Source organism: Myotis myotis, unplaced genomic scaffold, assembly GCF_014108235.1.
Source record: "Myotis myotis isolate mMyoMyo1 unplaced genomic scaffold, mMyoMyo1.p scaffold_m19_p_3, whole genome shotgun sequence".
Lineage (NCBI taxonomy): Eukaryota > Metazoa > Chordata > Mammalia > Chiroptera > Vespertilionidae > Myotis > Myotis myotis.
This window is the reverse complement of record NW_023416335.1, coordinates 169,276,110-169,289,426: the sequence shown is the minus strand read 5'-3', so window position 1 is coordinate 169,289,426 and position 13,317 is coordinate 169,276,110. Positions and strand designations below refer to the sequence as shown.

Sequence of the window (13,317 nt, the reverse complement as noted above, 5' to 3'; positions counted from 1 at the left end):
ATAGAACACTTATTCCTGGCAATAGCTCTACGATGGAGGTACCTGGGCTGAGGACTGTAGACACAGAGGTGTCAAGTCACTTGCCTGAGTTGCCGCCTCTGGTTATCGATGAAGCAGGTGCAAGCTCAGTTCTTTCCCAGACTTTGAGCTCTCACTGGGCTGCCCCCAGCGGATAGGGACAGACCTGGTAATATCTCAGGGCTCTTTCAGCTCTAATATGCCAGTTTATATAACAACAGAGCTGGACCACAGCCACACTGGGATGCCAACATTAATAAAGTATGGAGAATATCCAGTGATATTTAATTTGTGAGTTTGGATTTTTTTTATAGCTACTCCTTGTTATTCCAGAAGGGACTGAAAGTCACACTGAGTGATAAATTGGGGGACTGAGTAATTATAAGGGTAAAAAAAACAACAGGTTCTTCATTAAATTCTCTATATCTGTAGGGGTTCCAGAGTAAGTAAATTTTCCCACAACAGTAAATATATATCTGCAGAATATTGTTTTACTATGAATGAACATTAAAATCCCACAAACGCTAAGGATTTAGCTCACCTGGTAGACTCAAATTCCTCTCACAGACTGTGCAGCATTTTCATTCTAAAGGCTCTTTATAATTGTTTTCTATCTTGTGTGTATAAGCAGAAACAGACTTGAAGGATAATGTGTAATTTTTAACCTACGGAGACTATGATGCATGCCTACTTTCATTTTATGCTTAGGCAGGTAAATTGTGCCAACTCATTGAATCTTTTCACAAACAACATACATCTCCTTTCTATGGAGGCAATAGTAACGTAATGTGTGCTTTGTGCGAGGCACCATATCAAGTAGACTAAAATATCTGTATGTAGGTTAGCTTATCTGAACCTCTTGCGAAAATGATTACTCTACAAAATAAGACTCCTGCAAACATTTTCCAGAGATAATTTCAGAAATGGAAATTACATTTGGAAAACTTCCTGCCTCTAAACCTGAAAAAAACAAAAACCTGGAAAAAATAATTCACAAAACACAGCTTAGCAATAAGTTCTATCAGACAATATAATTTTCTATAATTCAACAAACCACAATGATTTATTGCCCCTTCTCTCACAGCATTCATTTAGAAAAACCCCCTGGATACCATGGATAACTGCTATTGGTGGTCCACTTCCCTGAAAGGAAACAAAATGGACTACTGCTTGGAATAAACAAATAACATTTGTTTTTCAGGGTGTTTTTTTGTTTGTTTGTTTTTTGTTTTTTGGAGATAAGAGTATAAAAGAGTGAATTGATGCAATTTTAGATTTGAACAGATAACTTACGGCTTACATGAAATACTGCCTAGCCTGATCGCATCAGTAACCCTAATTGCTAAGCCCAATAAGAACTTTTCAAACCTTTTCTTACTCTCCCTGACATTTTCAGTGCCACTGACCACTTTCTGCAGAGCCATGAGCCAAGTTGGCTTCTGGGATTAAAATCCCTCTGGTCCCAGAGCTCTCTCTCCTCTTCTGAGATTGCACCTTCTCAAAGTTCTTAACTGACTGTTTTCTCTGTTCAGCCCTGAAACATCAGCATATTTCAAGATTCTGTTCATAACTCGCCTCTATACAAGCTGAGCTCACTCTGAGCAATTTCTTCTATGCACCAGTAATTTCTAAGGCTGTTCTCTTCCACCCTGATCATAATATTGAGCTTTACATTTATATGTTCACTGGAGGCCCGATGCACGAAATTTGTGCAAGGGGCTCGGCAGCAGATTGCCTCAGCCCTCGCAGCCGTGACTTCATCCAGAAGGTCGTCTGGAAGGACGTCCATAAGGTCGTTCGGCTGTATGGTCTAATTAGCATATTTCCCTTTTGTTATTATAGATATGTTTACAAAAAGTTTTTATGTATTTACCAGAATTTTCATGTATTTTCTATATGGATATGTAAAAGGCACCTCAAATTCAACATTTCCAAAACACAACTTCCTGCCTTTGCCCAGCCCATTTCCCCTGCAGTCATGCTGGGAAGATATGATCACCCACTCTTAAGTCACTTACTAGAAGAACCTCCCAAGGTACATCTCTAACCCCAAAATATGCACCCTTTCTCAGTAGCTTTGTAAAACTTTATAAGCATTTTAAATTTTCTTTTTTTTTAAATTTAGGAAACACATATGAAGCCAGTGTGAGGCTATTGTTACAAGTATAACACAAATAATTGATGGGAATGCACTAACTCACCAACACTGTATAATTAAATTCAGTCAGGAAAAATCAGCCAACTATCCTATTAATACACAAATATACTGTAACATTGCAAATTCTAGCACTTTAAATACTTGACAGTGGAGTGGAGAAGGTGAATTTTATCCCATCCACAGGTACAGAGCAGAGGTAAAGAGATGTTAGAACATGCATTGCAAAAACAGGCTCATTGAGGCTGACTCACTCTGTTTAATAAAGTTACTTAAAAATGTAAATATTTGCTCTTGATACATTATTATTTCTTATTAATGTAATAAGATTTTGGTTTATTATAGTTGGTTATTTGTAAATATGGCTTATTTTAAATGGATCAATAATGTAGCAGTAGTAGAGCATTTTGAGTTAGAAAAGACTTTAGGAATATCTAATCCCAATTTCCCTTCAATTCTGAAATCCCTTTTATACTTATAGTGAATAAATGACCATCAAAACCACACATAATTCTATAGCCTCAGCCTGGGTATGTTCAAAATATCATGAATGGTGTTAATTGATTTTTGGATAATTCTAATGTTAGCAAATACTCACTTATATGGAGCTGAAATAGTCTTTGAACTTTTACTCACTTCTGGAATCTTTCCTCCTCACCAACAGAACAAATACAGACTTTTAATATAAATAAGCATGCAATGAAGTAAGCACAGAAATAAAATTTCTGTTGAATGCGGTAACAGTCTGCACTTGTTGACTTCAGGTGCCCTTGTGAGAGGGGCAATATGTTGCCAAGGAAATAAACAATAACTTGCCCTAACTGGTTTGGCTCAGTGGATAGAATGTCAGTCTTCGGACTCAAGGGTCCCAGGTTTGATTCCGGACAAGGGCATGTACCTTGGTTGCAGGCACATCCCCAGTAGGGGGTGTGCAGGAGGCAGCTGATCGATGTTTCTCTCTAATCGATGTTTCTAACTCTCTCTCTCCCTTTCCCTTCCTCTCTGTAAAAAATCAATAAAATATATTTTTTTTAAAAAAAGAATGACTTATGTATATTGATAATAATTTAATAATTATAACAGCAACTACAGTAAGGAAAGTTCAAATAGCTCTGTGTTTAAATGCCCCCCACCCCTTGCATTTCCTGGCTGGTGACCTGCACAATCTAGTTAACCTCTTAAGCTGTATTTTCCTCATCTGCATAATGAATGCGATGATACCTAGGTTATGAGAAACACAGAAGTCTCTCACACTATGTAAGGAAATGATTGTCCCTTTCTGCTCCATTCTTAGTCCCATTTTTTCCTCTTTCTGATTTCTGCCTTGAACAGTTTCCTGAGCCATGCCTCAAGCTAAACAGTGTTAGTCATCTCAGCCCAGTCAAAGGAAGGCCATCTTAAGTTTCAATCAAGATGATAAGTTACAGGCAGCGTAGAAATGCAAAAACAGAATTGTTGGCACTAGCTAGAAATGACGGAGCGGAGCGGTATGCTTCATTCACCCAGGCCCTGAGCACACACACATCCTCCCCATCCTCCACTGCTGCCTGTTTTCATGGTAACAACACTAAACCCAGTTGTAGAGATGAAAGGTTCTAAGCTCTTGGTCAGGGGATATGGGCCTTAAGTAATATTTATTATCTGTTTAGACTATAAGATACATAATATCTATACATCAGAAAATTTTGAAATGTAGGAATTTATATATGTTGGAAATATAGAAACTATGAAATTACAGAAATACAAAATCACTTACACATGCTAGCATTTAGCATGTAGGTTATTTTTGTGTTTTTCTTCTTTTCAAATGAGGGGCTTTGGGAAAGAAGGGCACCGGCCAGTAGATTTGTGAGATTTTGGTTCCAGCTCTGATCTTAAAATACTAGAAAGACAATGATGGGTCTCAGAAGGGGACCCAGGTAAGTGGTTGATGTCATGTGGCTATAGATTCAGTAGGGTATTTGTTAGGTCGTCAGTGAGATTTTTTCATGTATCTTTATAGATTTCCAGCAGGTTTGCCACAATCAAGGGAAGGTAAGAATTCTGGATTTCTTTTTTTTTTACATAAAAAAATTACGTTGGATGGAAAAAAAAAACACCTCATAGACAGACAAAAGTATGGTGATTAACAGAGGAAAATGGGGGTGAGGGGAGGTAGGAGGGGGATAATGGGGATGGAAAGAAACATAACTTGGGGTGGTGAACACAATGCAAAGTACACCATACTGTATACCTGAAACCTATATAATTTTATTAACCAATGTCACCCTAATCAATTCAGTTAAAAAGATTACATTAGATGGCACTGAACTAAGTAGATGAAGCATGATCTAGCACCATTTTAGCCTTAAAACACTTGAATTTACAAGTGAAGCTGGTATTCCCAAATAGATAAAATTAAGTGGGGGAAAATCTTTTTGGTTCCAGAAAGGGGGGAAGGGTAATATGTTGTGTGTGTTGTTGTTTTTTTAAGAATTGTAGTATTTAATTTGCCTCTAAAGGTATACATCTGGACCCAGAGGACAAATGGCCCTGTGTAGCGATGTTTGTTCCTGTTTAGCAGAAGTCATTAAAGTGCATTACTAAATCCTTTCATTAAAATATGATATCAAGCCCTGAATGAAGGTGTTACATCAAAACTCATTTGAGCACATGTTTGGTCACCATTGGCCAAATGAGTCTCTCCATTTGAGATATAATGTAAAATAGTAATAAAATAAGATTATTTTATAGTGAGCGATTGTATTAAAGCCCTGTTACAATTTATGCAGTCAGAACCAAGTAGCAACCAGTGATTATCTCCTAACTACCTCTGAAATTACACTTCTGTTGGACATTATTATATGCAGTGCAATGACAGCCTGCAATTGTTAATGAACTTCATGTGGGTGCTTTTTATAGCATAAATCAAAAGCCAGCGGCTTCACAAGTGGTCATTTGTTTCTGGGAGAGATGTGGGGACTGTGTGGGCGTCTGAACCTAATTTCTGTGGCGAGGAAAACCAACTCAAAGAGAAGAAAGCGGGGTCTGTACAAGACCATCCGTGTTCTATGGTCTCTGAATATTCCTAGCTGTATCTTAGAAACCCCTCAAATACGTTCCTTTAGGGAATCCTACAGAATGTCATACTTGATGTAGGCCAAGGCCAATGTGTTAGAACTGATGATTGATTCACTGTTGCGGGGTTGGAGGTCAAGAGTCAGAAAAAGTCCCTCCTGAGTACCAACCCCAGCAGCTGCAGAGTCTGGGAGATCCACAGGAATGCTGGTGGGGAAGAAGCAGCAAAAAGTCTCTCTCACTTCCGCTCCCATCCCCCAGCAGCTCCTGCCTGATGTCCAAATTGGGAGGCATCTGCCCCAAGCTGGGCTATTTCCTTTACTAAAGTTACATGTAGAAGCAAATGCTTGAGAATGTATGTATGCTCTGGGGGATTAAAAAACAGAGGTGCGTCTGCCCATACTTTTCAGTCAACCATTAACCTCACTTCTCAGTGACTGAGGCTGCCTCTCCTTCAAAGGAACCTGGGATGCTCGCTGCATTTGGGGGCTTTTTTATTCAGTGACAGCACTTTGGCACCGCGGCACTCAAAGCCCGGCGCCCTGCACCAAGGCTCTGAACCCACGGAGTATATGATGACTTAGAAGTCCAGGGGAACCCCTACTTTTCTAATAAACATAGTTCCAACATCAGACAGAGACAAGGAAGCTCCATCAGCAGAAAACTGGTTTCTTGTTCCTGTAGCAGGACTAGGCCCTTTAAGGAATGGGTAGGCACCCTAAGGTACCCCTGAGAGCAGCCAGAGGCTGAGTTGGAAGCCCAAACTCATTGGAATCAAGCCTCCGACAGTTGTTCTAGTTAAAGTTTCTGACTTCATTCATGGCCTTGACTATTACCTTTCCCAAGTTGGTCTTTACTTGACAACCATGCTGAAAGGTCTGCCTCCCCCAATTTAGATTGTTGAGCTTACTTCTCTGAGTTTGCCAGGGCAGGTATCGATCATCCTTATTTTATAAACTGAGTTCTCAGCCTGGATGCCACCTATGTACCAGCTTCCTTTTTGCTGAGCTTTTTCCAAGTGTGTGTGCATTCTAGTCTTAGTTAGGGCTGGCCACCCAGTTCTGTCACTTAACTTTCAACCTCCAGTTAAAATTCCTTCTGGAACTTAACATTCCCTTTTCCAAGATTCAACATTAGCTCAAACCCAAGACTTTGGTGTGGAAACAAGGCAGTTACTAAATACCTCATCCTATGTATTTACTGTTTAGATACCTGGAACAATATTACGATCCTCAGTAACGGCCCTAGTATTCAATAATAGAATTTCTTATAAAGTTTACTGCCATACAAACATTAAATGACTCATTTGTTATTTAACTAGAGACTTAGCAAATGTGGTTAACACTGTACAAAATTAATTCAGAGATTAGTACAAAAATGTATAACAGAAAAAAAGCACATTTTGGTGAAGTAAAACTTTCAAGGTTATTGAAAGCTTATGGAATACATTAAGATATTCTCTTTAAATGCAAAGATATTCTCTTCAAATTTATATAATTATAAAAATACATCACATACCTCCTTCCATCTTTTGGCTTTCCATGAAGGGCACCTGCCAGATCTACAAGCTTTGTGAGTTCGCGGTTTCTGGAGATGACTGCAGTATTTTTCTTCTAATTTCCCTTGAACTTGGTCAACACATAGCACCTCGCGGTACTTTAAACCTTTACCACAAGAAGCTGAACACTAGAAGACAAATACGAATGCACTTGATTCATTTTATCTTAATTTAAATTTATCTGCAAGACGTATATAACATAAAGCAATCAAAACCTCATTGCTTTGATATTTCTAATTAGACAGAATTTAAAGTTGCCAGTCCACCCTGGGTTAACATTGATATCATAAATTATCCCTTTATTCTATTAAAAATATTGTCTGCAATATACCAAGCACTTTTCTGGCATATAAATGCTTTTAGATCGTTTAAGATTTAAGACTATCTGAGGTTAACTCCTGATATCACACATAATCCAACAAAACTTGCTCTCAGTTTTGTATAGTCACCAGCTCTTCTATTTTTAACCCCATATGCTTTTTCACGCTGCAAAGTATGTTTGGGATGTTTAAAATAGTGCAGTGATCTCTTGACGCAGAAAACTGTAATAGAGAAAGCTGAAAATGTGTTTTTAAATTGCAATTCGGTTCTGGCTTGGTTTTTGAATCAATCTGGAAGATGTATCTCTTTACCATCAGCCTTCCAATATATTTATTACAAAACAAAATGACTAAAATCTCTGTAAAGACATAGATAAACAATGATTTGAATTTTTTTCAGCCAGTTGCCATTTCATGAGTGAGGCCAGGGCGATGCAGTGGAGAGAGCTTGGGCTCAGCATTGAATACCAGCTTTGCCACTTACTAGTGGGGTAACTTTAGGCACATTTTATCACCTGTGCAAGCCTTGGTTTCTTCACTTATAAGATGGGGATAACACCACCAATATTACAGGTTTATTATGAAGATTAACATGCGATGTGAGATAGAGAATATGAAATGTCTAACTTAGACCCATCACCCGTGGTGCATCTTCAGGAAATATCAGCTTCCTCTTCTATTGTTTTCCTTCACATAGCCTCAGAGAGGACACTTACATGTGTGAGCATGATATATGCACCAGGGAAACGTTAAGCAAAGAAGATGCAAATTTCAGACAAGTCCTCTCATAACTCTGAGACAGCTGCTCACATATGGTTTCATTTAGAAACATATTCCAAGTTCTGAGGACCTTAGATAATATATTATACATTTCATGTATATTCTGAGTTCAAAGACTGTTAGACTACTACAGATTATTCAATGCTTAAACTATTGTAACTTAAAAATAGTTGGGGAATAATTTACCTTTTTATATTATCTGCAAAACTAAATCTCATTTGTGTAGACAAGTAATTTAAATTGTTGTCTTGAGTATTGACTTATTGTTATCATATCTGAGATGTTCTCTTCTCTTCCCATTAACACATACAGCCTTTACATTCCACTAACACACTTAATTTGTGAACAATATCTACAGGTCTCCTATACTGTATTAAGTGTACATTCTTTCCTGAGATTGACTGTCTTTTACAAGACCTATCTATATGCTCTACTCATTTTGGCCACTTATCTTGAGCATTTCCATGCCTGTTTCTTTAGCTCGCTGTTTATTTTTCAAAGAATATAACATATTTTATACCCCAAACATCATATATCATCAAGTATTAAGCATATACTATCAGGGAGTATACATGCATATTCACACAGAGAAGGGAGTTTTTTTCCTAAGGTGTGTTGTTATTTTTTCTAACTTTAAAATTGTAACTATTTGAACAAAAGAAAATTCATTACTCTCCATGTTAGCCCATCTTTAAAAAGTAGTAATTATTGTGAATATTAATTATGGCAACACAGTAGTACTTGTGAAAAATGAAGAAATATTATTTTATTAATTATAAATATCACTTTCTACAATATACCAAGAATTGCAGATTCGTTAAATACCATCTCTTGCTTTTGACCTAAATTTACCCTCAAAGTCCTCATAATCTAAATGACACATACACCTATTAAGTTAATAACGACAGGGTATATCTTAAATATTAAACCCAATAAAGTCCAGAGAAAAAACACAAGACACTAAAGACCATTAAAATTATACAATAAAAAATATAATAGATTTAAGAAATTCATGGAAACTGGTCATTTCTCTCTGGGTTATTTCATAAGTACTAAAGGAGAAAGTAATATTTAAACTCAATCTTGAAGAAGTAGGTTTGTTGATGAACAAATATGGATAGTTTTATATATTTCGATATGCCTTATCTAGATACTGCTCCTGTGTGTCTGTTTTGCAAAATTCTGAGTTCTTTTAACAGTTCCAAGAATCCAAGAATCACTCAGTAAGTATGCAGTAAACTGCTTATAAGAATAACCAATTCACTTACAAAACTATGTAACATAAGAGGAGACATTAAAGACTTTTCTCTATAGGCAGCATCTGTGAGTGGCCTGTAAACTTGGATGCTGCAATACACTATCAAAATTAAGATTATTCTCCACAAAACTACATACTCTAACTTGAGGCCATCTTTAATTCTTTCTCTTCATCCCTCAAGAACTGACAAAGGCTCTTTATTGTCTTTAATAGTAAAATCCAAAACTTAGTATACTTCCTTGCTTTCTTCATCCACCAAATTTCAGTTAACACACCTTTCCAACCTTACTTTCTATCATGCGACCTTTGCTCTACTCAGGGATGATATAATCACTTCTCTTTCATGTGACATAGTCACTCAATAGCAGTACCTTATTCAGATACTTCCTTTTACCTTGACTAATCACTTCCCAGCTTTCTAAATCTTATCCTTAAAGCTCTGAGTCAACCCCATTTCTAGGGTAAACACATATCAGTCTTCCAGTTCTCTGAACTCTCCTGTCTGAGGCTCACTCTGTTTTTATCACTTCATTCTCCATTTTTGCCACATGCTTCATCTACCCAGCCTTCTGTAGGTCAAGAAACTTTTAGATCACCCACAAAATGTCAAGTACAATAACTATCAACTGATTAACTGAGGCCAATCCTTGGTATAAACAATTCTTATTTGTTTTTCGTAAACTATAAAATAACTTATTAAAACCTTTTAAATTCCATGAAAAATATTTATTGGTTAATAAACTCAAGTTCTTCTAGAGGAGAGACAAAAAAAATAGAAAATTAAAGTATTGCAACATAGATTATATCTTTGTTTTGCTTTTAAAGCAGAGCTCGCTTTCTCCAATATTTGAAGAAAAATAACTACGTTATCATATCTGATTAAATCCATGAAGGGATTTAAGTAAAAAAAGAACATGTTATATCAAGAATGATGTATTAGTTGGAATGAGGCAATATTATTGTAAATAAATAGTGACGTGCTACCCTCCCTCTCTCAAACCACAGTATATTCTGAGTTGTAAAGATTCTACAAAAATATCCCATTTAGTAGGAATACCCAACATGCCAGTTCTTTTTTCTTGTACCCCAGCAATCTTTTATTTTTTATACCTCAGAAACCATCCTAGTCCCTTAAAGTTTTATTAATACTGTATAATTCATTCAAAGTATTCTTATGCAAAGATTTTTTTTTCTTAAAGATCACCTCTATCATTCTTAGTTGACATAATCTTAAATTCTCAGATTTTTTCATAACTACTATGGAATAGTAGATATGCTCTTCAGAAGTGGCAACATTAAATGCAAGCAACTTACATTAACCATTCCTATAAAATAGGTGAAGACAAATGCCTACTCATGGAAAACAGGACATTTGAAACAAATATAGAATTTGTAAGCCCTCAGATTGTAATAGATTCTGCAGTTATGCAGGTTGCCTGGCACTTTCAATACCAAGGTGAGAATTGAAATCAGTCAGTCCACTTTGAATATGATTAACTTTGAGACAACTCTATTCTTATTTTAAAGTTTAGTTGTATATTACAGTATAAGATTACTTTTGATATTTGAAATGTGGATTATTGCTTTATTTGTTTACATATAAGAATACTACAACCTGACCAGTATGTCTCAGTGGTTGAGTGTCAACCCATGCACCAAGAGGTCACGGGTTCAAATCCTGGTTCAATGCCCGGGTTGTGGGTTCAATCCCCAGTGGTAGTCATGTAGAAGGCAACCAATTTATGTTTTCTCTCATCGGTGTTTCTCTCCCTCCCTTCCTCTCTAAAATCAATAAAGCCATTTTTTAAGGGAAAGGGAATTTTAAAAAAAAACTACAGAAGAGTGAATGAATTGATTTAATTTGTGAGATGCTTGATTAACTCTGGAACCTTAAATTGCTAAACAAAATAAGGAAATGAAATTTATCTTCAGGTCTAGAAAATGGAAAACCATGTGTGTGTGTGTGTGTGTGTGTGTGTGTGTGTGTGTGTGTGTGTGTATTTTATCATAAACTATTATGTTTATCTGATTTACCACCCTCTCTGACAATAGTGGGAAACACACTAAGAGAATTGGTATATACCTTAATAGGCAATAAAGTAGCCTGACCTTAGTTATACATAAAATGGCTTTTATAGACTTTACAAGATGGCTAACCATAGGTAATTTATTTAACATCATTGAACCTCTATTTTTCATATGTAATTTTGGTAAAATAATATCTATTTCATATAAATATTTAGGTAAGGATAAAGAAAATGGCCATACTCAGAAAACTCTAAAAACAAGAATACCTATTCTCACCACTTGTATTGAACATTGTATTGAAAGTCCTAGGCACAGCAATCAGATAAGCAAAGGAAATAAAAGACATCCAACTTGTAAAGTAATAAGTAAAAGTCCCTATTTGAGATAGAATGATACTATATATAGAAAACCCTAAAGATTCCACTAAAAAAATATTTATAACTCTAGTAAAGTTGTAGGATATAAATTAATATTCATAAATCTGTTGTATTTTCATATACTAATAACAAATGATCAGAAAGAGAAATTAAGAAAATAATCCCATTTACAATTGCATCAAAAAGAATCATAGCCCAGCTGGTGTGGCTCAGTGGTTGAGCATTGACCTGTGAACCAGGAGGTCATGGTTAGATTCCCTGTCAGGGCACATGGGCACATGCCCAGGGTTGTGGGCACGATCCCCAGGAGGGGGCATGCAGGAGGCAGCAGATCAGTGACTCTCCATCATTGATGTTTTTATCTTTCTCTCCCTCTATGAAATCAAATGTATTTTTTAAAAGAATAATATACCCGAGAATAAATTTAACTAAGGAGGTAAAAGACCTCTTCTCTGAAAACTATAAGACATAATGAAATAAACTGAGGAGGAAAACAGATAACTGGAAGGATATACTGTGTTCATAAATTGGAAGAATATTTACCCAAAGCAATCTACAGATTCAATGCAATGCAATCCCTATCAAAATATAAATGGCATTTTTCACAAAATTAGAATAATCCTAAAAATATATGGAACCAAAAAAGACCCTGAATAACCAAAGCTATTGAGAAAGAACAAAGTTGGAGGTATAACACTCCCTGATTTCAATCTATACTACAAACTATTATAATCAAACAGTATGGTACATAGATCAATGGAGTAAAATAGAGGGCCCAGAAATAAAACCATGATTATATGGTAAATTAATCTATGATAAAGGAAGTAAGAAAATACAATTGGGTAAAGGCAATCTCTTCAGTAAATGGTGCTGGGAAAACTAAACAGATACATGCAAAAAAATTTAGACTGCCTTCTTACACCATACACAATATAAACTTGAAATGGATTAAAGACTTAAATATAAGACCTGAAACCATAAAAGTCTTAGAAAAACATAGATTATAAACTATTTGACATTGGTCGTAGGAATATATTTTTGGATATGCCTCTAGGGTAAATGCAACAAAGTGAAAATAAACAATTGGGGGACTACATCAAACTAAAAAGCTTTTGCACTGTGAAGAAAACCATTGACTAAACAAAAATGAACCCTACCGAATGGAAGAAGATATTTACAAATGATGTATCCAATAAGGGGCAATCAGCACAAATACAGGGTGAACAAAAGTAAGTTCATAGTTGTGAGTATGCAAAACACAGCTTATACTTCTATTATCATTTATTAATTACTAGAGGTCCAGTGCACGGATTATGAAAAAGCCTCCAAAATTTAAAAATAGGACTACCATATGACCCAGCAAACCCAATTCTGGGTGTTTATCTGAAAAAGTCCCAAACACCCTATGTTCACTGCAGAATTATTTACAATAGCCAAGATATGGAGGCAAACCTAAGTTTCCATCCACAGATAAATGGATAAAGAAATGTGGTATACACAATAGAATACTATTCAACCATAAAAAGAATAAAATCTTTCCATTTGCAACATCATGGATGGACCTAGAGCAGTGGTCGGCAAACTGCAGCTCATGAGCCACATGCGGCTCTTTGGCCCCTTGAGTGTGGCTCTTCCACAAAATACCGACTTCTGTGCATGGGCCACGAAGTTTCAATCACACTGTACATGCGCGCCCGCATGTGGTATTTTGTGGAAGAGCCACACTCAAAGGGCCAAAGAGCCGCATGTGGCTCGCAAGCCACAGT

General features: G+C 36.3%; 1 protein-coding gene across 1 annotated transcript in view; it reads right to left on the bottom strand.

Moving 5' to 3' along the window:
• The window catches only part of ADAMTS20 (ADAM metallopeptidase with thrombospondin type 1 motif 20), a 169,909-nt gene that overhangs the window by 25,655 nt on the left and 130,937 nt on the right, over positions 1–13,317 (bottom strand). Inside the window, exon 29 of the mRNA XM_036301604.1 lies at positions 6,749–6,916. Coding sequence (XP_036157497.1) covers positions 6,749–6,916 — 168 coding nt within the window. The remainder of the gene's footprint in view (positions 1–6,748; positions 6,917–13,317) is intronic.